We start from the raw sequence: 25111 nt of genomic DNA, 5'->3' as shown, positions 1-25111 counted from the left end.
AGTTAATAGCCTATTTCCAGTGGTCTACATGAAATTGAGTGAAAATAAGCTTAAAGAAAAATGACAAAGGTAATGCAGATGCCAGATTAAAATGATGAACGCTAACTCAGTAATAAGGAGAATTTCCTCCAAAAATATGAAAGCACTAAATATTATCGTTGCATCACTTGCCAGTCTTACCAGCATGAGCACGAAGTTAATAACCTTATCTCAATTTTCATCTCTAATAGGGAACTGAGCCCGACATTTGCTGCTCTTGTGTCCCAAGTCACCACAGAACCTGTGATTCATAATTGCAAGAACTGTTTAAAAACCATAGCAACTTATCCCCAAATAAGATGGTTCTTTACCACAAGTGCTTGCACATGATGTTTGGCTGTTGCTCAGATCATAACTTTTTGTTTGCATACGGTGCACTTTCACTCCAGCCTGCTTACTCACACGGGCACATAACGTGTCCAATGCAGATGATGATTCTGTTCTATATTACCATCCCCGAGTCACATTATTTCAGAGAGTACAATTCCCAAGTTATCATCAACCCAGTAGCAGCTCCATATGGTTCAGGAGTACCAGCAACGTTCAACTCCTCCCCAGTTCTCGAAAGGAAGATCAAGAAAAATGATTCTCGTATCTGTCCCGTGGTACGTAGCATCCAGACCATTATGACCAGTAAAGAGTCCATAATCCGACTGCCTGACTAACGTTAAGGTTTCACCTCTCCTCTCTCTTTTACCACGTTCAGTTATTTCATGGTGCAAGAAATTGCGTCTTCAGAAGATTTTCTTTTTCATCCGATTGTGGAGTATCAAATCTGTTTAAACTGAAGTGTTGTTCACTAAGAACGAAAGTACCAGCGATTAAAAATATGCTCCCCCCACCACAACAAAAAAGAGCCCCAACTTTTAAGCCACGATTATTAGTATGTTTTATCTTAAATTGCGTAGGATTCTAAGCTATGCAAGTTGGGGGGACTAACAGCGTATCTTCTACAGCAAACGGGCAAACAATAGGTACCACTTTCTCGGGAAGAAATGCAATTTGTGCAAAACCGTCAATCATAAAAACATTGAAGAGACCGAAAAACTGCAAACTAAAAAATTTCTGCAGAACAGAAGGTAAAGATGGAGTTAAGTGGGCTTAAAGAAGAGTGGCAGGCAAGCGAGGAGAACATACAATTGTTCATATGATTACCAACAAAAAATGACTTAGAACATTTATTCAAGCACAGAACAATTTACATACAAGGAGCAACAATGATTAGTTGATTACACAATCTAATCGCCCTTGCTGTTGGCATTATATCCATGAAAGTGCTAATTTCATCTACAGTTGACATATCAAAACCTCACCAAACCCGCCATGACATACCAAAAAACTACGTAAGTACTTGGGACTCTGTCCTTCCAATCGAACCTTTGCAGGAAAGTGAACCCAAGAATCATCATTAAAAAGAGGAGAGAAATCAATAGCCACTCCAGCAGCGATAATAAACAAGCAGATATCTGCGCTAGACAAACGAAGTTACTAATAGCGGAAAGCACAAAAAGTATAAGCAAGCACCAGGTCTAAAGCCATCTGAGCAGTAAAGCATCAACCATTAGCAGGATTGCGAAGAAAAAAAATTTGCCCAAACTCCCGTTCCCCCATTGTCTAAAAGATTAACATGAAAAATAATAAAAGATAGACCAATGGGAAAAACAAAAAAGATACACAGACAGAGAACTCTCATCACCCAACAACACAAGTTGACATTGCTGGGACAAGTCATTTAACTCGAAAATGCCGCAGTCTCAAACAGAGTTTATGAAAGGTTGATCCATCCTTGAGATTGCAAGGCACAGTTACCAAGAACCACGAACTGAAAGAGGAAAAACACTGCAACTTCGTACACATATTGACCACTGAAATATGTCTCAGCAACAAAAGCCAGGAGACTAGAAGAACAGAAAGGAAGCTCTTGTCCCAAAGAGAGTAAATCAAAGAGAGGACCAGAACAAGATCGTGGACAAAAGTTGCTGACTCCCCAAGAGTATCTAAATAACTGCCAGGATTTTAAACTGGGCATAATCCTCCCTTAGTTCACCTTGCAGAAGCTATGAGTAACTAACAGTGCGATAACTTCCAGAGGGCTTGTTGCTGTCCAAAATGCTTTCTCAATTTTATTATGTTAAAAGCCTACCCCCAATTAGCAAACAGATCCACTATGTATCCAAAAGGCCAATTACGGCGCCTGCCAAAACGTTAAAAATATTAATACTGGAAACACTAAAATAGCTCACTTCATAATATACTTGATGGAAACAAACATTACCCGATTTACTCACACGTTTAAATCTTTCTTTACCAGAACATAGGACATACAGCTTGTAAGACAGCCTCTACACCTCAATTGACAGGCACACCTGAAGGTGGGGAACAAGGTTTTCCTATCACCAATTTTAAGGTCTCACCGTATGTCCTCAAACCACCCAACATAATGCAAAACTTTGTGATGTGCAATTTCCAGTGTATGAAATCATTATGCATCCAGCAGCAAATAAGGGCAGTGAAATTTCCATCAACAAAGCAGATAACCAGCAGCAATAATAGCATTCAAGAGTGACAGACCACCCATCAGACCATATATCGAACATCTTACGAACACAAAATAGTAGAATATTAGAGCCAATTTTCATGAATTCAAAAGATTGATCCACTTTGCCAACATGCCAAGAAGACAAAATATCCTTTTCCAATATACTTCAAGCCATTTGGTTCCATCACAAGCAGCACATCCATTCCTCCACTGCAACGCACATGAAAAGGAATTTTAGTACCACAATAAACCTGAGACAAAATTAACAGACCATAAAAACTAAATGCAAGAATCTAGAGAACCAAATTGATTCACATACCAATCTGTGGCAGTCAGATTCTACCCTTAGCGAAAACCTCCACTACCACGACGGTCATATGGCCCAGATCGATCACGATTGTATCGGTCACCTCCCCCATGACCACCACCATCTCTGTTACGGCTACCAAACCGATCTCCATTCCTTTCAGGTCCATAACGCCCACCACCTCTTCCACCTCCACCACTGCCACCATATCTGTCATCTCTACCGCCATATCGGTTTCCTCTACCACCATCATCAGGACATTCCCTAGCAAAGTGTCCTGGTTTACCACACTTAAAGCAGTCTCCACCACCAGATCCACGACCACCCCCATAATCACGACGATCTCGATCACGACCACGGTCCCTATCACGCGGGCGATCAATATCACGATCGCCACCTTGGTTAGGTTGTGCTTTGTCAACTGTGATAGGTCGGCCATCTAAATCCATGCCATTCATTGCATGGATGGCCTCCTCCATTGCATCCTTTTCATCAAAAGTGACAAATCCAAATCCACGGGAGCGTCCAGAGAACTTGTCCATAACAACCTATAATTATACCAGCAATGACTGTAAAATTACAAATTTGAAAGGTCAAAAGCAGAGGTCTGAAATATGGTGCTCAGAACATTTCTCATCAGCAAAAGAATTAGTAATGTCAGATCAATACGCGACGAAGAAGACAATATCAATCTTTTTCTTCCTTTTCTCTTTCTATGGTCTTGGAAAGTGTGACACATAGAAGACAGTCAAGGAGATCATAGCATATATCAACAGGTCACTAAAAGAACAAACACATATCACAGTTAAAATTTAATATCAAAAACAAGTGATACACAGTTACCTTTGCCTCAATAAGATGGCCAAATTTCTCAAATGCATCTTTTAGACCTCGATCAGATGTTGACCATGACAGATTTCCAATGAAACAGCGATACTCCGCAACATCAGACATGTTGCAATCTGGTTTTTACTACCAAAATTGATCCATAAGAAATGGAATAAGAAAAGAAAAATACCCAGAAAAGATCTACAGAAAAGCATAAAATAAAATTCATGATTGACCAGAACAGTTATAAAAAATCAGCATCCACTGTAGTTTAACAGTCATCTTACAAGTTTAAACCCATTCTGTTACTCATAGGAAGTAGAGAGAACATCAGGATTTGCAAAGTTTTTTAAACCACATGCATTTATGAACTGATCAAGACAGAAATTTAAGTTCTGTACATCTTAAAATCAGAAAAAGCATATTCACATCGTATATAATAGGTCAAACATCCTCCAACAGTTGCTACCACATGCAAAATAATACAACAAAAAAATTCCAATTCCGGATAACGGTTTTAGCCAAAGATATGGTCTTACACAGCCAAGCGGAATGGAGACAGCAAACTATTGTTCTGCCTTGTACTAAAGAGTACCCTGTGCTCCCCATAATCGGTGGGATAAGCCAATAACGGACAGGTTTATGACGAATAATTTAATAAAAAACACTATTGTTCCCACCATCCCTACAACAATTAATTCTTCCAGATTAAAAAAATTACCGTACCCTTATCTTTAAACATGCTGCAGAGTTAAAAATCACATCATTTTTAATAAAATCCCAGAAAATTGAAAAAAAAAAAGAAAACAGAAAAAACAGATAACATCGCAAGCCCATCGACAAGAACCACACCGTTATCTCTAATAGTTATACAATCCAATTTCCATCAACCCCTTTTCTACCCCTCATCTCCATAGACCCATATTCGAGATACATGGCACACTAGATTATCAAGCCGCTTAATTGAATCAGATCTAACCACAATTTCCATTATTCCTTTTTCCAGGTTAAAGAAAAATACAGATTGAAATTTAACGGCTAAAAATAATGAAGCGGGCATCAATATTACAGTGTATAAGATTTACATATAAGATTTAGAGCAAGTGGTTCGAATCAGATGAACTTACATAGAAAACTATACGACGCTTTTTGAGTGCTTCTGGTTTGCTTTGCTTTACTTTAGGGTTGAGGAACGCAGAAATCAGAAAACGAAAACCCGAATAATTTTTCTATTTATTCCGTATTTATCTGCCAGGTACTCCTATATTGATCTAGTGGAGCCAGTTGCATATCAACAATCGTTGACCCGGCCTTCATTTTATTGACCGCAATTGACGACTGACGGGTTGATCGCAACCGTTGCTGTGATAGTTGGTGGGCCCTATTGTTGCCCCGTGACAGTTGGCAGTACTGGATTTGTTTGGGTAACACAGTATTTGCAAAAGAATTATTTGCTACATTTTTATTTTATATACATCAAACCATAAAAATATTATAATAAATATTTCAAACAATCCCCACTCCAAACTTACTCCCTTATTTTATAGCTTTTCTAGCATATTGAATTAATTGCAACATGCTCTGTAAAACTTTTAATTTTTGTGACTGTTTGCATAAACTCCTGTCATTTAAAGAATGGACATAAAATAGGAAGAGGGTGCCAAGTTATGGTCGTCCGCCTCCATAAACTCCAAAAGGGTTTAGCATGTCTACCTAAAAAGCATAAAATAGCAAACGTGCATCTGTTGTGACTAAAGTTGCAAACGAATCGAATCACTCGCGAATTGATCGTGAGCGGTTCAAGTCCGAGTTCGACTTGAGTTCGGTTAACATCGACCTTGAGTCGAATTCGAGTTGATCAAATCGAATTCGAATTCAAAAATACTAAATTTATTAGCTCGCGAGCCGGCTCAAGTTCAATTATATATTTTTTTATTTTAATAGTAAAATTATATATATATATATCATAATATTTTATTATTTGTTAACAAAATTATAATTTTATTAATTTTTTAAAATAAAATAAAATAATTATTTTTTATTTTTTTTAAACTCGAGCTCGACTTGAATAATTTGAACTTAACATTTTGAGCTCTTTTATTTTGTAGTCACTGTCTAAAAATGTTCATACTTCATTACATCCATCCAAAAAATGGCTCTTCTTTTGTTTTTGAAACTTATTTTTACTCAACTTACCTATCTTGGTTTGATTTCTTTTTAGGTGAAAATATGAGCAGGAGGTGATGGTAATTTTACTAGAGGCTTTAAGATTTTAATTGATTTACTTGTAAAACCTTCAAATTGAATAGCAAGAGGTATATCTATACTTCCTTCGTAATTTGCCTCAATGCACTTGATTATACAGATATACTACGGGAAATTCTATGTAAAAAACTCCACAATTAAATAAATTTTTTTCTTAATTTTCACCCCTTTTGTTTGCCTAAACAAAGTATGAAAGAACTTCATTATGTAGTTTATTTTCAATATTCTTTTAACTTCAACATGCTGATTTTTTTCCTGCCTATAAGTTGACATGTAATTGATCTTTTGGAGGTGATGATTTGATGAAAATAGAGGGATATTTTCTTGAGAATTAGCAATCAGTAGTTGCTTCGAGTTTGTCTGTTTTTGAAGCCAATCATAACTACTTCTCCATCTCTGGTATTTATGCTATCAATAGTTTTATCAATATTTTAAAAATGTGGAGTTTCATTCTAATTACCACATTGAGATATGCAACCTACTTCAGGATACATGTCATTTGGGTCGATTTAGGTAGTGATGAACTACCATATATTGGTTTTGATGTCATCTAGTTAGATTGTGCTATGTCACTTCCCCTGCTATCCCGAGATTTGAACTTGTTGCCTCCACTAGAGCTTTATGGCTTTCAACCCTATTTTTACAGCAAAAAGGAAATTGTGTATTCAAAAATAGAAAGAAAGGGAAAAGTTAGAGAAATTGACTAGGAATTGAATATATTAGTGAAAAAATTTTTGAGTTTCATTTAAGGTGATTCTCAGTATGTTCTTCCCAGCATTAGTGAAAAAAATTTGAGTTTCATTTAGTCGAACCGAAGGGCGGATACCTCCTGTGTCGACAAAAAAAAAAAAAACCCTAAAACTTTTTCTACCAGCAATGTACTAACTTGCCCAACCCGGGGTAACTCGAGTGGTTCGTTGCTCCTCTTTAGGATATGGCGACCACGGTTCGAGTTCCGAGGGTAATGCGTTCGAGGGGAATGGACTTGGGTCGCAGGGAGAATAGTCGGGTCGAAGGCCGGGATACCCCTGTGTAGACAAAAAAAAAAAAAAAAAAGGTAAAACTTTTTCTGCCAGCAATGTACTAACCGAGTAGTTCACCTTTTTGGTTTTTTGCAAGGGGGTGAGGACGTTTTTGCTTGCATGGTGCTGGATAATTATCCCATTTACTAGAGCTGGCAATTTGTCCCAAGTCCCAATGGGCTACCCATGCCCAAAGGAACTTTGGGCGGGATGGGTATTATAATTTGGTATTGGGTTTAAGTTGGGACACATCCCAACTATACCCATTAATGAATGGGAAAGGATGGGAAATACTTGGGTACCCATTGGGCTCAAATGGCAAGGGCTCCGTTTGGATTAGCTGTTTTTGGTAGGTGTTTTTGAAATATTTTATTGTAGCCGTGTATATGAAAAATTTTTACTATAAAATTTTTTTGAAATATTTGATATACTAATATGGATGGGATGTTTCTTGAGTTATTGTATATTACTGTAACATTGTATTTGAAAAACTTATTTTTTGAAAAAATAGTCAATCCAAACGGAGTCTTAGATTCAAAAATTATCTTTAACAATTTTTATAGTCATACCAGCGAATATAATCTAGTAGTCTTCTTAGTCATTATCCACAAGAATTTCTAGCATTTTAGTTAGTTTAGACCTGTCATCCTTGGACAATGATGAGGATAAATATTCAACGTCCTAAGGACCTTGGCCATCTTGATATATGTTGGAATATGGCTGTATATATATCTTTTCCTTTATTTGTTAATCCAATTTTTGGTGGGAATCTTGAGTATAAAGCACTTGCATGTTTATTTAATAAAACTAAAAGAAATTTAATAAATCAAAAATATTAAAATTATATAAAAAAATAAAAAATGAATTAAAGGAAAAAAAATATGTAGAAAATGAATTTGGGTATTGGGCGGGATGAATCTAAACCCATCCCAAAATGATCCCGCCCAAGTTAGTTCCAAAACACATATGGGTAAGGTTGGACCCAAACCCATATGACTCGGTTCCATCTCAAACCCAAGCAAATCCCGCCCATCCCGCCCATTTTGCCACCTCTACCATTTACCAAACTTTTATTCTAGTAAGTTTTCTTAATACAACCTGAGAACCTAAATTGTATTCCACCCTGTTTTTTAAGGAAATGCTCTCTCTCTTTCTCTCTATATTAGACACACACACTACACCTCTTTTTTTTTTTTTTTTGTATTTCCTTCTATAGTTTCCTTTTTTTTTTGTTTTTAAATAGACTAATAGGTCATCTATATTATTTTCTCAACAATATCAAATGTTCAAACATGTTAGAGATGCTACCTTGAATTTGTTGACTTGATATATGATGAATCAAGAAGCCAATTATATTTTAAGAAAATGCCATGCACCTGCTCAGATTAGAAGTTGGAGTGGTTTTAGTAAAAATGTTGTTCACATTTTAGTTGTTGATTATTACAGAAATTGACTACTTTCACATTGCTAGCGATTTTTAACTTTTAAGTGAGTAAAGAAATACCTTATTCTAGCAAATTTATGGCGCACTACTTGAATCAATCAATTTTTTATTTTATTTCTTTTTGAAAAAAAGTTTTGATAGTTATTTTAAGTGAGTTAAAAACTGTAGCAGCCCCCTGAATAGCTCTTTTTTTTATTTTAAAAAAAATTAGATTGCAAATAGAACTTGGAAAAAGACAAATACGCGACACATAGGAGGCAGCTTTGTGAGGTCCAATTGAGAGGTAACTCAAATAGGAAGCAAATTATTAAATGTCTAAAAGTAAACTGGGTAATATCGAAAATCAATTTTTTTAATTTAAAAAAAATTTAGTAGGGGATAGATATGATTAAGAAGTGGGATGGGGGCGGAGGAAATTAAGCTGAGGACTTGCTCAAAAAAAGAAAAAGAAAAAGAAAAAAAATCGATACTTGTTAATGATGATTGCTTGCTTGGTGAGTTCTTCTTAGGTTCCATTTGATAAAACTGAATCTGAATTCTGAAGTCTGAATTCTGAAATCTGAATGTTAAAATAATGAATTTGCTGAATTTTAAGCATTGAAAAAAAAAATATGAATGTCTGAATTTTAATGCTAAACCTATTTATACTGTTTGATAAATATTTATAGCTGAATGCTTAATAAATTTAATTTGATAATTTTGCCCTTATATCCTTTCATTCAAAAAAGAAATAGAATCTATAATTTAATTAGTTTAAAATTGTTAGGTCTGAAAATAATAATATTTATTTTTAAATCAAATTAATATAAAAGATAAAATATATTATATGAGAAGTATGAAGAAGATGTGAAAGTCATTAAAAAAGGAGAAAAGAAAAACTAAAAATTGTTAGATAGAGAATATTATGTTGTTTAATTAGATAAAAATTTTGAATATAATTAACAAACAAGGGTAGATTTGGTAGATAAGATAAGGTAGTTGAAATAATTCTATTGATTTTTATCAAAATTAAGCATTCAATTAGGATTCTTGTGTTGAAAAAAATACACACAGGTTCAGCACTGCTTAACAAGTTCAGCAAATAGATTTTCATTTGTCAAACACTCAAAATATTTGAATGTCTGAAAAAATTCAGATTCAGCACTTCTTTATATTATCAAACAGACCCTTAGTTCTTTTGATTCCGGCCGGCTTTAAAACAATTGATTACCCTTTGTTAAAAGTTTAAAACACAAGTTGAATTTTTATTTTTTTTTTGGTATCAGTGGAGCTCTAAGGGCCTGTTTGGAACCTCAAGTGTTTACCAAGTTTGTATAATACTAGTTTTTTAACAACTTTTGCTATAGGAACCCAACAAACTTATCAAAAATTTTAACCTATACACTTCAAAAATACACAAAAACTTTTTTCCAAAATTTTAGCCGTTCCTTTGCTCATTTAACTCTACTATCTCTCACAAGTCATAAGCACCTCAATCCTGCAATTCTCTACAAACCCCCAGGCGGAAAAAAAAAAATCAAATTGTGCATTAAATTCCCAAAATTCTAGATGATGCTTAATATGAAAGCCTCCCCGGAGGCCCGGACGACGTCATCTTCATCATCATCGCTGTCCCCGCTCAATCGTTACAGCGGAGAAGGCTTTCTCGTTCATCTCCAAAGGATGGAGCGAGGTCTGCTTCTCCGCAGGTGCCGACCTCCAATTGATTAAGAACCGGGCGAATTCCTTTAAAAACCGCGCCGACAGGAAGCTGGAGAATTTTCTGAACTCGGCCTCCAGATTGCCCTTCGTTGTCCTAACAATTATGGCCTCTGCTACTACCACGCTTGCGGAGATCGACTTTGTCAAGAAGCTTCGGCTAAAATTGATGAAAATTCAGAGGGCCTATTCCTCGTCGGACTTTAAGTGGAGCCAATGGAGCCTTAAGCCCAAGATTAGGATTGATTTGTCCGCAATTAAGAATGAAATTGTGTCCGAGGTTGAAGATGAGGAGGAGGATGAGAGGTAGAGGTTTAGGAGATTTAAGAGGGGAAGGAGGGGGGCTGTGATCCGGCGCGCGACCAGATCGCAGCTAGGGGAGGGGAGGAGAAGGGAAGTGGGTAGGACAGGGGGAGAGGGAGAAGAGGGGTGGCGGGGGAGGCAGAGGGGAAGAGGAAAAAAGCCAAAAAAAAAAACTTTGCTGTGAGTTGCGGCCATGAAAGTCTCGGGAGAGGGAGTAGGGGAGGGAACGGGAAGGGAGAAGAAGCGGGAAGGAAGGAAGGAAAAGAAAGAAGTAAGAAAGAAAAAAAAGAAAAAAGAAAATGAAAGAAAGAAAATGAAAAGGAAAAAAATTTCATCTTACAAAAAGTTTTTCATTTTACAAAATTTTTCTACAACTTCTACAGTGATCTACAGTAAAATTTTATATAAACACCCAAAAAACTCACCTTCCAAACAGGCCCTAAGTTTGGACGTGCCTTTCTTACTTTCTTTTCTTCTTTTCTTTTATCTTTCTTTTTTTTACTACAAATGACAATACTAAAGTTGTTACCTAAACAATTAAGGACACATGTAAACGATAAAACGCTATTCCTTTCTAACCACTCTAAATGAGATTGAAAACTATAACAGGACACTTGTGACCTTTTTCTTTTTTTTTTTAAGTCACCTTTTTCTCATTCTTTTTTTTTTTTTTCAAAATCACATCGTACCCTCTAGAATTAAATAAAAAAAATAACACTTGAAAAAAAAAAAAGAATAGGTATCCACGCTATATGCACACATCTCTAGATATATATATATATATATATATATATATATTCATACATTGTGGTAGTATAAATTCTTGTCTGGTAGAAATGTTCACAAACAACTTTGAGTGGCTAAAAGATAGGGAACCAGCGTATCTAAATTCTAGATATTCTCATAATTTGTAGTATTTATTTATTTATTTTACATTAGTACTTTATATCTGGAATCACATTTCAGATTCATTGTGCATCCATGTATATTCAATCTTATATTCATTTTTTACACAGATATATTATCCATCCACAAAAAAATGCGTACTTGTATAACCCTCCTCTGCATGGTGCAATATCATCCGTGAGGAGTTTAAATAAAACATGAGTACAATACTTTCCGAGTGACATGTGGATGGGTAAAGCTTAATGTGGATGGAGCTTCAGCAAACAACCCTGGTTTGGCCGGAGCTGGAGGCCTAATCAGAGATGGAAACGGATGTTAACTTGGTGGCTTGTGCTTGAACCTAGGATTAGCCAGTAATAGTGCTGCAGAACTGTGGGCCAGTAATACATGGTCTACAGTTGAGTTAACATGGAAGCTGGGACATAGGAAAGTTGTATTAGAGACTGATTCGTTCGTTGCGATGAAGGTGATTGAAAATTCCCCAGTAGAGAGCCCTTAATTTTTTTTTTTTTGGTAAATAAAGATGCATTAAAGTAAAAGTCAAGTCTACAAAGTGGAAGTCTTGCAAAAGTAAGGGAAGGACAAAATTAGGACATAATTCAAAAAAGGTGAAGTCTTGAGTGCTGCTTCTTCCCCAGTTTTCTAGGATGTCTGCACATTTGTTTGCTTCGCGATAGTTATGGTAGAAACATGTTTGTTGGAATGTAGTCAACAGCTCTCTGCAATCAAGAATAATAGGCGAAAGTTCATGAGAGATAAGATTATTTGACTTACACAAGGAGATGATACTAGAAGAGTCCATCTCCACTTCGAGAGAGTGGATGTTGAGGTTTTTTGCAAGTTGTAAACCATCTCTAAGAGCCCAGCATTCTGCGTAAGGAACAGAACAGGAGCCTAAATTTCTTGCAAAGCCTGCAATCCATAACCCATTTGAGTCATGAATTATGCCACCAGCTCCTGCCTGGTTTGAAGGTCAAGAGACCGAACCGTCAGTGTTGAGTTTGGCAAAACCTATGGCCGGGGGGATTCATCTAATGAATTTTTTTATGTCTAGGGGATCTGGTGATATGAGAATCAGGTCCTAATAGGTAAAATTCAAAGGCACGGTGAAGGCAAAACTTGATAGGATCAGAAAAATTTTTCTGAAAGATCTTAGCATTGCGAGCTTGCCAAAGGCTCCAACAACCAAGGCTAAAGATGGTTCCCCAGGGAATAAGATTGAAATGGGAAGGAATGGTGGAGGAGCATCCATCCTTGAACCAAGAATAAAAATCTGAGTTGGTTTGGGAGTAGGTTTGAGAGGTTTGGGTAAGTTTAAACCAAAAGGATGTTGCTTGGTTACAAAGCCTAAGAACGTGGCCCGAATTCTCAGAAGGAGCTGCACAAAAAGGGCAAGAGGCTTCGGATAGAAATGTACGGTGGGCAAGAAGGCTTTTTGTAGGGAGTTGGTCCTGGGAAGCTAGCCAAAGGAAAAGCTTGACTTTTGAAGGTGTATTGACTTTCCAGATCCAATGGAAGAGGGATGGAGCTCTATTATCTACTGGACATGAGGAAGGATTTTTGCCCAAATTATAAGCTGATTTAGAGTTGAAAGCCCCGTTGTTGAAGTGATTCCACCTAAGAAAGTCATGAGATGGATTGAGCTTGGCTAATAAAGCTTGGGAATGCAGACCCCAGCATACATGGAGAGAAGGGAATCAGAGTGCTGACCGTCTAGCACAACTTGATATATCCATCAGGAAGGAAGACGGATTCTGAGAAGTTTGCTAAGTTTTGGTTGCATGGGTGTCGCGACTCCCAGATTAGTGTCCATGTAACAGGGCCATCAGCCCTCAAATACATCAAAAAAAAAAAAAAAATTAATTGAATTAATTTTGTGTTGTGACAGAAATCATGAATCTTGGAGGGCATTACAAAAGTTGAGGCAATTAATTAGCAGCTCTATTGCACTTGAACCTTTGACCTTTGACTATTGGTTGCAATTTTCGATTCCAGATTTTTAACAACTTTTATGCATGTGGAATAATCTATAGGCCCGTTATTGAAAGTAATCTTGTACGTTCTAATTTATGAAGATAAACGCAACAAGTACATCATCATAGACATATACTCCTGATACAAAATTAACGCATACTCACCAAATATTTAACGGATATACTGATTGAAATTTCTTGGGGTGGCAAAAGAAAATTATCATTCTTTCTGTTTAATCATAACGAATGTAGAAAAGAATCCAAAAAGCTATCAGAGAAACAGCATTGCATGAATCCGTGTCACCTGAACAGCTCATAATCGTGTCAATGTAAATGAAAGATCAAAAGAAAAATTCATCTTTTCACAAAATAGTGGAATAGTCCCTATGATTTTTGGGAGATTAGTTGGCACAAATGGGAGGAAAAAATGTTCGGTCCATGCGATATCGAAAACAAAATAAGGAATCCCTATGAAAGGTTTTTTTTTTTTTTTTCTTTTGTTCTTTCAACATTTTACCGAGACTTATAATATATATATATATATATATATATATATATATATATATAGAGAGAGAGAGAGAGAGAGAGAGAGAGAGAGAGAGAGAGAAAGAGAGAGGATAGACTTAGGCTCGGTTTGGATTAACTATTTTTAAGGGTGTTTTTGCAATATTTTACTATAGCAGTGTATATGAAAAATTTTTACTATAGATTTTTTTTTTGTGATTTTTTGGAGGGATTTTTGAAATATATTTTGGGATACCTTTTAAATTTAAAATAATTTTAGAATATTTTTTAAAAATTAAACTAACATCCACAACCACAACCACCACCAATGCCACCCCCACCCATCATCGCTCTTCCTCCTCCTCCCGTTCCCTCTTTCTCCTGCCTGCCACCTATCAGCCCTTCCCTCTCCTCCTTAATTTGGTCACGGCCACCAGAAGGTTGCGACCTTCTAGACGTGCAAGGCAAGGAGAGGAGAGGAGAAAGAAGGAAGCGGCTCTGATTGTTACATCTCAAAACGGGCTCATAGCAATGAACGAATCAAAGAGTTCTGGGGAAAGATTTTTTTTTTTTTCTCCTTTGAATTTTTGTTCAATTTCCTTTTATTCCTGTACTGTGGACGAATCAGTCATTGTCCTAGACCAACCCTATCCCGCTCAAACCCCACTAAAATTTCTGTTCAATTTCCAATTATTCTATCTATTTTCTGGTGTTAATTCGTTTTGAAGAAAAAGCTACTTCTCTGTTTGGACCTGGGGGGAAGAAACGGGGCCACAACCAATTAAGTTGGCGACTCCGAATGGGGGAATAAAATGAGATGGTAGATAAGTATAAAATAAGTAGCTGACTTGAAGAGATTATGGGATTTCTTTTTCATTTTCCCCTTCTTGGCTGCTCGAAGCCTGTCTGCCTGTGTATTTCCTTCAACAGTCACTAGTTGGGATTAGTCTCAACCACTTACTACTAATAATAAACTAATATTGTTCTTCTGCCTTTCATATCGTCCACTACTAGTCTTGCCGGGACATCACCTAAATTTGTTGATTTTGTTTCTAATTTAGAGGGATTTTGTTTCCAATTTAGAGGGACTCACAAGGAATACTGATCATGAATGTAAGAGTTCGGTCCATAAAATGGTTGATCATGGATCTTTCAACATTTTAAAAGAATTATTCCTGATAAGATAAGTTACGAGAATATTGATTATAATAACACAATTTTAAGCGATATATGATATGGATGTCATGTCTTGACTCGTGATGATAATTGAAATCGTATTCATCCAAACTTCTTTTTACTAAAAAAAATTTAATAGGAGAAAGATAACTTTTGCTTTGACCATAACATCTCAAATGGGCCCATAGGAGTGAATGAATCAAACAACGGGAAAAAACAAACGGTTAGCAAGATTTGTAAAAAAAAATTTCAAATTTTGTTCTACTTCTATCATAAACACAATTTATAATCACCCTTTTATCTCACATATATCGCATTACAAAAATGTTATAGTAATTATTTCAAATAACCTCCTATCCACATGCAGGGAATACCAAATAGCGCGATCCAGTCATCGTCCTAATTCCTAAACCAACCCACCCCACAAAAATTTTTGTTCCATTTTCTTTGATTCCTTAATTTTCTGGTATTAATTCAATTTGAAGAAAAAGCTAACTTACTTTTTGGACCTTGAATTAAGAAATAGGGCCACAGCCAAGTGGTGACTACGAAAGGGGAACCCAAAAAAAAAAAATGAAGGAGAAGAAGATGATAGATATGTATTAAATAAGCAGCTGACTACTGAGTTGAAGTGGTTATGAGATTTCTTTTTCATTTTCTCTTGGTTGCTCCAAGCTTATGTATTTCTTTCAACACCTTCACGCTTCTTGTTTCATTCGATGTGGAAAGCTGCCAGTAGTGAGTTGGGACCAGTTTCAAGCACTTAATAGCAACAACATCATAGTAATATTGCTCTTTTGCCTTCCATATCGTCCACCACTAGTTTTTGCAAGGACATCACGCCAATTTAGAAAATTTATTTGTTTCCATTATTTAGAGAGGATAATTTCAGAAGGCTACCCTAAGGTTTTTGACAATTTCATTGACCTCGCTTGAGGCTTGAAAAATTACACTGACCTCCCCTTGCAAAAATGGAGTGAATTTGCTACACTAATTGGTGCCATTTTATGATTGACAGAACTTGACTTGACCACATTTCAATTGTTTACAAGAAAAGGAAGCATAGGGAAAAGAAATAGAAAAACAAGTATGCTCTTGAGAAATTTTCTCCTTGGTTTAGAAACTAAAGAGATGGCCTTTGTATTAGAGTAATTATGTGGAAGTGGCTTAGAAAAGAGGTAGAAGAAAGGCAAAATTAGAAGTTCTTTTCTGCGCAAAATCACAAAAGACATATCCTAAATTAGGTAAATAATCTCTACTATTCTCAGTTTAATATTTAAAAATTACAATTTTAATTGAAAATCATGAAATTTTTTGAAACAATCATAACTACAATACATCTTGACTGATAATTATTTTCGTTAATATATCTTGACTAGAATGCAAAGGGGCAATTGTGAAACAAAATGTTCTTCTCTTTCCTTGAAGTAATTTTTTTAATCATATTTGTCAGAGATAGACTGATTTTGTTATCAAATCATAAATCTCAAGGGACATTAGTGTAATTTTTCAAATCTTAGAAGAGGTTAATGAAATTATTAGAAACCTCAAGGAAGGTTGCTAAAATTATCCTTATTTTGAGGGACACGGAAAGAAAATTGATGAATTTTGATTTACTGCTCATGAGTGTAAGCTGGTATAGGAACTGATACTATATGAAGATTACAGCCCAAAATTGTTTGTTGACAGTGTCAAACTGCCAATTTCGTTTCATTCAATATGGGATGATGATTTATTTGTTGCCTCTATTTTGATGTCAAACTTCGACTTTCGAGTTTCGGCATGCAGTTTCCCAGAGATTCTTTCCTTTTTTGTCTGTTTTTCTTTTGAGGAAAGCAGATTGCCAGACTAGATGAAATTGATTACAAAAAGAGGTGCATACCCCCGAATTGGAAATTCATTCACGTAAATAGACGAAACTAAATAGTTTTTCATCTTTCAGTCCCTAGCAAAATACTTGTAAAAGAAAGGGTAAATTACACTTTAGCTCATGTGATTTACTGCCTTTTCACACCAATCTCCCACGATTTCAAAAGTCGTTTATTATTTTCTTATGTTTTGAACTAACTAAAGTCTTAGATTGATGGATATTGTACTCTATAACGGAATCACTTAAAATATTAAAATTACTCTCATTTAGATATTAAAATGATTGAAATTAATGGCTAAAATATATAAATGTATTATGTATAACATTCTAGTTCCTTATAGTTTATATTCATTTCAAATAACCCTATTGTATTTTTTTAAAATCTGTATATAATCCCTGTAAAATTAACAAATAAATTTTATCGTAACGTAGATTACCTTTGACATTTTAGTCGGCTTCGTTATGGTGGGTAAATTTTGTTAGTTTGACAGTTTAGTTCAAATAATGAGCAAGTTATATATAATTTTTGAAAACATAAGAAAGTTATATAGAAAAGCATTAAATTAGACGAGGTAAGGTGTAATTTACCCTGAAAGAAATGAGTCTGGGAAAACGATTTACACCTCACTGTAACTAATAAGCATTTAGCAAAATCCTACCGTGCAAGAGATAAGAGATACAGTAACTCTCAACTTGCTCCTCACAGGAAAAGTTAAGTGGAGACGGACGCTTTGTCCTAGAATATATGCAAAAGACTGAAACAGTCAGAATCCGATAGAGTAGAGACGAACTATTTACCAGTGGCGCACCAGCTATATATATGGCTAAAACGTCCAAAAAGCTATGCAAACTGTATCCGCAATTTAGTAGCAAGGAAAAAAGAGCAAGAGAACAAAATACATGCAACAAAGACGGTTGACACATTGCACACCCTCCCTTTAATTGCTGGCAGCTCAAATTTAGAGGTTTGCAGCTAGCAAGCAAAGATTCTTTTCCACCCATTCCCGATTACTATATTAATTGCTCCTCTTGTATGCGTGTATATCTTTCTTCATCATCCTGTCTTCTACTTCTTCTTCATACTCTGGAGTCGGTCAACTCACTCTAGTATATTAGCTATATTGAAAGATACTATTATTCACAAGTTTGCTGCGGCTATAGAAGTCTGAACCTTGACTCATTAATGCTCTTTCATTAATAGGAAATTATAGGACTAGAACACAGATAGTAGCATATAACAATAATTAAAGTGCAAATGGTACAACTAGTTTTGATCCTCATTTTGAGCAGTGGTTATCTAGTCGGGTTTTCTCAAGGCCAGCTTAGAGTTGGTTTCTATGGTAACACTTGCCCAGATGCCGAGAACATTGTCAGAGATGTTGTCGGTGAAGCGGCCGCCTCCAGCAAAGATGTTGCTCCACACTTGCTTAGGCTTCATTTCCACGACTGCTTTGTTGAGGTCACATGCATACTCTGCACCAGAGCAATCCTAGCAGCTTTTTATCCTTGATGTATAAGAGGAATGTGCATTTACTTCTCTCTGTTTGATTTTGTAAAATGGGCATTTTCCTGCAGGGGTGCGAGGGGTCTATACTGATTCAGAACGGGACAACAGCAGAGAAAGGAGCATTTGGGCATCAGGGCCTCCAAGGTTTTGATGTGATTGAGAATGCCAAGGCACAGTTGGAAGCTGTGTGTCCGGGGGTGGTTTCTTGTGCAGATATTGTGGCTCTGGCCGCAAGAGATGCCATCGTTTTGGTTGATGACTTGATCCCTATTAGCTATACCCTTCTCTTCTTCCATTTCTGCACTGTATTATTTACTGCTAGCTAGCTAGATTTCATCAGGATGCTTCCTTATGTTTAGGCATGTATCATGGCTAGCTGAAATGGATTTCTGGATTTTCTTGATGCCACAGGCCAATGGACCGTTTTACCAGGTTGAAACCGGAAGAAGAGATGGACTAGTTTCGGACAAGTCCTTGGCTGATAACATGCCGGATGTTGGGGATTCAATTCAGGTACTGAAGACCAAGTTTCAGCAGAAAGGCCTCACCGCCAAAGACCTTGTGGTTCTCAGCGGTACGTAATACTTCATCACTTCATTGCTCTCTCTCTCTCTCTCTCTCTCAATACGCATGCAGGCCATATGGCACTTTAGTTGGTAGGCATCACGGGACGTGACTAAACTGGCTGCAGCAAATTATCATCAGGCCAGTAAACGTCAATTTGTTTTTTGTCATTTTCATGGGAAAATGCTATTTGCACTTGCATTTTTGTTAATCGCATTTCTACTGTCATTTTAATTAAATAACTTTTATTTATTAAACTATGTGATAAAATAAATGGTGAGAATGCAAATAACACAAAATGGAGCCCAAATAACATTTTTTTTTTATGTTGATGTAATCCATCACCAGGCTGAATAGAACTACCAATAAGCTGTAGTTGAGGGAGATCACTAGTTCGAGCCATGCGCGCAGCAGTGAAATGCACACAAAGTTTTTTGGGAAAAAAAAAAAAAAGGCTCAGTAAAACTTTAAAAGTTTTTGGCACAAAAATAAAAAACAGAAAAAAATTGTTGAGTAAAATTTTGACTTTTTGGGCTAGTGTATGAACTAGATTCAAATTCAAATTAGGATTATTTGTCAGTGTATCTCAGAAGCACTGCTAGTGCTCGCGCTCATGTTCGTGTGTGTACATCGTCAACAACATATATATAGAAAAGATTGATTCAGTTAGTCTTGTTTTGAGCAACTCCGCCGTGCAAGGACAAAATTGTGGATAAAAATCAAAGTACTGTAAATTGGTTTGGAATCTACACATTGGACATGGACTACATGTCGACATCACTAATCACACTATAGTAAATTGATCTGTAGCAGTAAAAGAAGAAAAGATTCAAGCCCACGAGCGGGAGATGAAGCTTTTACGTTAGATGAACGCAAGCGTGCGTGCGTGCAATTCATATATCATCTCTTTTCTTGTTCGGTGGACAACTTTTTCTTCTGGGGTTGAAAATCACTACTAATAATAGATTGTTGACCGCTTGATCTCTGCTGTTTCCTGCCCCTGCGTGGATGGCAATGGGATGTGTATGATTTGTTAGTTCACGTGGGAAAGTTTCCAACATAATAAAGAAGGGAGCTAGGTGGCGAGGAAGAATTTTGTAGCCTCTTAATTTCGGAAATGATACATACCACTGATCATAATTAGAGTCCATGTGATCACTCTTAATTGCTGGGTCACCAAAAGAAAAGAAGACATGTTTAGATAGACACAAAAAAGAGTTCTTTGCTGTTCTGAAATGTGCTAGGAACCATTTGATGGAACATTGTAACAAATATTTATTGTTCACACAAATTTTCCAGCTGCGCACACAATTGGTACCACAGCATGCTTCTTCATGACAAACCGGCTCTACAACTTCCCACCAAATGGAGGCTCTGATCCTTCCATAGACCCGCAACTTCTCCCTGAATTAACCAGTACCTGTCCCAAAAATGGCGATGTAAATGCTCGATTGCCGATGGACCGCGGCAGCGGGCAGACGTTCGACGACCAGATTCTGCGAAACATCAGAAGCGGCTTTGCAGTCCTAAGATCCGACGCCAGCCTGTACGAGGATGAAGCTACAAGGAGCGCGGTGGATTCTTATTTTGGTTTTCTTGCTCCATTCCTGGGACCATCTTTTGAGCAAGATTTTGCTGCTGCAATGATCAAAATGGGCAGGATTGAAGTGAAGACTGGTTCCCAAGGCACAATCAGGCGTGTTTGTTCTGCTTTTAATTGATCGTGTTATATTTACCTCCCAAAGAAAGAAAGAAAGAAAAATCACGTGCTTATCACACACACGTATATGTACTACGGTATTTGATGCTCCAATGAATAATAGTATATCGAGCTGTTCTTATGTTCGCTATAATACACAGATGTCCCGTGATTAGACAGTAATTGGAACACAATACTTTGTTGTACGTATAGAAACATTTACAGCTGCATGGCTCTGTTGTCACCATCATATCATATTCTAATTCTTGATTACATAATCTATGATTCAGTTACGATCTGCGGTTTTATACCTTTGTTGCAATAGGCCAGACCACAAAATAAAATAAAAAAAAAGGTGTGTACTGTATAGAAATTGATTTTTTTTTTTTTTAAATTTTTTCGAAACATATCAACTGAGGAGAAAACTCGATGCGTTAGGGAGTACTCTTCTAGGAGTTAACTGCACTGCGTGACATATTATTATTGTAAAGTTCAATAGCTAAATTGTGAGTCACTTCTTCGATCTATACCTGCTTGGGATTTATAATCATGCAAGAAACTTGTCAAACTTTAACATCTGTCACAAGGTGGAAAAGGAGGAGAGAAAAAAGAGGAAAAAAAAAAAAATCTGAGATAATAAATCATTTTCCAAAGGGATAATTTCAGAAATCTCCCTTGAGGTTTTTGATAGTTTCACTTAGCACCCTTAAAGTTTTAAAAATGTCACTTATCCCCTTTATTTTCAAATTTTTGTAACATTCTCAACCCAGTTCAAATTATGTCATTAAAATACTATGTTTAGGAAAGAGAAAGTATTTTCATTCCAAAATTGCACTTTTATTGTAAAGATAAAAAAAAATAATTTTTTTCATCTTCTAAACATCTCAAATGAATATTAAAATGTTTTCCTTTTTGTTTTTCTAAATTTTTAACCCATCGATTCAAGTAAATAAAAATTAAAGATTCTAAATAGTTCATAAAATTTATTAAATTCAATAAAAATATTTTGCATAAAAAGAAAGATTTTTCTCATTTGATAATCTAAGGGCATGTGGTGAACATATGGATAAATAAAAGTTGGACAAATACTAAAGTTTTTAAATTATAACTAGCCTCCTATTTTGCAACACTTTTGTAGAAGAAATCTACATTTTTGTCAAAAAATAATAACAATAATATCGGATTTATTTCTTACTATGTGACCTCAGAGTACCAAATAGACAAACCTTGAATGAAAAAATTTATCTTGTAATTTGAAAACATGTTAAATAAAATTTTATTATTTGTTTGTACTTTAAAAAAGCATATTGCTCATGGTTGCAATTATTATATGTTGTTCTTTTTTAAAAAAAAAAAAGAATGTCTTCATGCTTTTTGCCCTTATTTTTAACATATGATTATTATACTTACAATTAAAAAAAATTAAGTCAATAAAAGGGCATTATTGGAGATAAATTCCTGCTCTTTCTTAAAATGAATACTTGAATCATATAATTTGAATTGGGTTAAGAATGTTACAAAAATTTGAAAATAAGGGGGGTAAGTGATATTTTTAAAATTTTAAGAGAACTAAGTGAAATTATTAGAAACCTTAGGGGAGGTTTATGAAATTACCCCTTTTCTAAGTGAATGATTCACACAAGTTCATGGCTCCACATGGCCTATTGGTCTCCGTTCAGGAACCGTTTTAACATCCTGAAATGGAGGGAGATATATGGTGGCAGTCCTTGACGAGGAGAGGCCAGGCGACAAAAAGAAACTAAGGAAAGAGAGAGAAATTTGAATTGGATGAGAGGAGAAGAAAAAGAGTGGAAAAGCAAAAGCTCCCCAGTCCATTTTCTTCTCTTCTTTTTTCTCAATTTGTTCTCTTTCTCATGCAGAATATTCATTAACAGAGACTCTCCGAGGTCGAACATCGTCCCATATTTTTTCTTCTTCCTCCTTTGAATTCAACAAATATCTAACTATTTCTAAACCCACCACGTCCGGATGATTATTCTTTGAAGCTAGTATACTACTCATCATTATTTCATCATTCACAACCCTATATACGTCTATTCCTACATTGTAGATAAGTGTTGCTTATCAGTTTATGTACTTGTTTTCTAATGGATTGCATTGCACGAATGTTTAACAATTTTTCTTTTGTGATGCCCACATGGTGAATTATTTTTCTGGCTTTTCAGGTTGATTCTGCCATCTAAAAAAACATTTGCGCCAACCATCATTAGTTGGCAAATTAATTAATTCATCGCAGGCATATAAGAAGTAGAATCGGTCATGGCTCCAAGCAAGTTAAGGAAGGCCATTGGGGCAGTCAAGGATCAAACAAGCATAAGCTTGGCCAAAGTTGGAAGCAGCGCTTCTTTATCTGACCTTGATGTCGCGATTGTTAAAGCCACCCGACACGACGAGTACCCGGCTGATGAGAGGCATATCAGAGAGATCATGAGCCTAACATGTTACTCTCGTGCCTATGTTGGTGCATGCGTTAGCACCATATCGAGACGCCTAAGCAAGACAAAAAATTGGGTGGTTGCACTCAAGACATTAATGTTGGTCCAGCGGCTGCTGGCGGATGGTGATCCAGCGTACGAGCAAGAGATTTTCTTCGCAACTAGGCGCGGGACTCGTCTTCTCAACATGTCTGATTTTCGCGATGCTTCAAAATCGAATTCTTGGGATTATTCGGCGTTTGTCCGAACCTATGCATTGTACCTTGATGAACAACTTGAGTTTCGAATGCAAAATCGGAGAGGTAAGCGCGGTGCATTTTCATATGATCCGGAAGACGACGAGCAAGTTGGTCCTAACGCCATTGTTGTGAGATCCACACCTGTGCGGGAAATGAAGAACGAACAGGTGTTTTCCAGGATTCACCACCTGATGCAACTTCTCGAAAGGTTTTTAGCTTGTCGACCAACAGGTGTGTACTGCATTCGCTTAAAAATTTTAACCTCCTCCTTAATGATTGTGGGACGATAAAACTTAATATTCCCATTCTTGAAAAACGCCAATCAGGTTTAGCAAAGAACAACAAGATTGTGGTGGTAGCTCTCTATCCCATTGTCAAAGAAAGTTTCCAGTTATATTATGATATCACTGAGATTCTGGGAATCTTGGTTGATCGATTCATGGAGCTCAACGTGCCCGATTCTGTAAAGGTATATGAGATCTTCTGCCGTGTTTCGAAGCAGTATGATGAGCTTGACATGTTCTACGGCTGGTGTAAGTCAGTTGGAATAGTCCGTGCCTCTGAATATCCAGATGTTGAGAAAATACCGCAAAAGAAGCTCGATGTTATGGACGACTTTATAAGGGAGAAGTCAGTAATGGAGCAAAACAGGAAGGTCACTATGATTGAGCCAAAGCCTGAGGCTCAACCCGCGGAGGAAAACGAGGAGCCTGAACCAGAGCAAGACATTAATGCAATGAAAGCATTGCCACCTCCGGAAGGATTTCAAGAGGAAAATGAAGAAAAGGAGCAGGAAGAGGTTAAAGAAGAGGAAAAAGAGAAGCCAAAAACTCAAGAAGTAGGGGATTTGTTGAACTTGGGTGAAGATGCCCCAACAACAGAAGAGCACGGAGATAAATTGGCCTTAGCTTTATTTGATGGTAATCTATCAACAAATGCTCCTGCAACAAGTATCACTTCTGCATGGGAAGCATTCGACGAATCAGGAGACTGGGAGACAGCACTTGTACAATCTGCTAGCCATTTGTCTAACCAGCAGGTGTCGCTTTCTGGCGGTCTTGATACCATGGTGCTTGATGGTATGTATCAACAAGGAGCTATGCAACAGGCAATAGCTGCATCTGGTGTTACAGCCACTGGAAGCGCTAGCAGTGTTGCACTTGGGTCAGCTGGAAGGCCAGCGATGCTAGCACTGCCTGCACCTCCGAGCGCAGATGGAGCTCATCCACCTGGTGCCGATCCTTTTGCAGCTTCCATTTCAATAGCACCACCAGCTTATGTGCAGATGTCTGAGATGGAGAAGAAACAGAGACTTCTAGTGGAAGAGCAGATAATGTGGCAACAATATGCAAGAGATGGGATGCAAGGGCACGTAGGATTAGCAAAAGTACAATCAAACCAATATCACATGAGCGGTTATGGGGGCACCCATTGAAGTTTTGGTAATAGTATGTAACTATAATTTTTTTTTTTTTTTTTTTTGGGGTGGGGCTTGAGCTCCGGCGTTTCTTGAGGCATTTTTCAAAAGAAATTCGTAAAAGCAGTTAGCAAATAGAAGAATTCATACTACATGCGACTACTGTATACTGTTGTCAGTTAAACCATTTCCGACCGATTTCTCAGTTTCTAACATGGTGTACGGTCCTTGAGACTTGGAGACGCAACTTTTCGAAGTTACTTGTAAAAGATCGAGATATTCTTTTAGTATTCTTATTTTTCGATGTTCGTGTTTTACTTTATTCTTCTTTCTTCAAGTTCACTTATTATCATTT

The 25111-nt window shown here is 36.6% G+C and overlaps 3 protein-coding genes across 6 annotated transcripts; 2 read left to right on the top strand and 1 right to left on the bottom strand.

Moving 5' to 3' along the window:
• Positions 1–2528: 2528 nt before the first annotated feature.
• LOC113726694 (glycine-rich RNA-binding protein RZ1A) lies at positions 2529–4999 on the bottom strand. 4 transcript variants are annotated; one of them, XM_072075061.1, is made up of 4 exons: positions 4841–4999; positions 3729–3857; positions 2898–3433; positions 2529–2788 (listed from the first exon to the last, which is right to left on the bottom strand). In XM_072075061.1, exons 2-3 carry the CDS (start codon positions 3837–3839, stop codon positions 2924–2926), a joined length of 621 nt encoding a protein of 206 aa, XP_071931162.1. In that variant the 5' UTR covers positions 3840–3857; positions 4841–4999; the 3' UTR covers positions 2529–2788; positions 2898–2923. The 4 variants fall into 4 exon arrangements, with proteins under 4 accessions (XP_071931162.1, XP_027106357.1, XP_071931164.1 ...); XM_027250556.2 differs by having other exon boundaries at positions 3729–3847; positions 4841–4994; XM_072075063.1 differs by having other exon boundaries at positions 2898–3454; positions 3729–3847; positions 4841–4915.
• Positions 5000–17745: 12746 nt separating this feature from the next.
• LOC113726693 (peroxidase 43) lies at positions 17746–20798 on the top strand. Its single transcript, XM_027250555.2, has 4 exons — positions 17746–18333; positions 18450–18632; positions 18793–18955; positions 20245–20798. Exons 1-4 carry the CDS (start codon positions 18130–18132, stop codon positions 20664–20666), a joined length of 972 nt encoding a protein of 323 aa, XP_027106356.1. The 5' UTR covers positions 17746–18129; the 3' UTR covers positions 20667–20798.
• A 2126-nt stretch (positions 20799–22924) lies between these two features.
• LOC113724729 (putative clathrin assembly protein At1g03050) lies at positions 22925–24774 on the top strand. The gene is made up of 2 exons (XM_027247600.2): positions 22925–23570; positions 23666–24774. Exons 1-2 carry the CDS (start codon positions 22925–22927, stop codon positions 24772–24774), a joined length of 1755 nt encoding a protein of 584 aa, XP_027103401.1.
• Positions 24775–25111: the final 337 nt, after the last annotated feature.

Source organism: Coffea arabica, chromosome 2c, assembly GCF_036785885.1.
Source record: "Coffea arabica cultivar ET-39 chromosome 2c, Coffea Arabica ET-39 HiFi, whole genome shotgun sequence".
In the NCBI taxonomy this organism is placed as follows: domain Eukaryota; kingdom Viridiplantae; phylum Streptophyta; class Magnoliopsida; order Gentianales; family Rubiaceae; genus Coffea; species Coffea arabica.
This window is presented reverse-complemented; position numbering and strand designations above follow the sequence as displayed.

What these genes read in the sequence shown, in the direction of transcription:
- LOC113726694 (XM_072075061.1), bottom strand. Translation starts at nt 3,839, where the DNA reads ATGTCTGATGTTGCGGAGTATCGCTGTTTCATTGGAAATCTGTCATGG. An exon ending in GCCATCTTATTGAGGCAAAG is followed by an intron (nt 3,434 to 3,728) that starts GTAACTGTGTAT and finishes GTATAATTATAG; the next exon opens with GTTGTTATGGACAAGTTCTC.
- LOC113726693 (XM_027250555.2), top strand. Translation starts at nt 18,130, where the DNA reads ATGGTACAACTAGTTTTGATCCTCATTTTGAGCAGTGGTTATCTAGTC. An exon ending in TCCACGACTGCTTTGTTGAG is followed by an intron (nt 18,334 to 18,449) that starts GTCACATGCATA and finishes ATTTTCCTGCAG; the next exon opens with GGGTGCGAGGGGTCTATACT. An exon ending in CAAGAGATGCCATCGTTTTG is followed by an intron (nt 18,633 to 18,792) that starts GTTGATGACTTG and finishes TTGATGCCACAG; the next exon opens with GCCAATGGACCGTTTTACCA.
- LOC113724729 (XM_027247600.2), top strand. Translation starts at nt 22,925, where the DNA reads ATGGCTCCAAGCAAGTTAAGGAAGGCCATTGGGGCAGTCAAGGATCAA. An exon ending in TTTAGCTTGTCGACCAACAG is followed by an intron (nt 23,571 to 23,665) that starts GTGTGTACTGCA and finishes AACGCCAATCAG; the next exon opens with GTTTAGCAAAGAACAACAAG.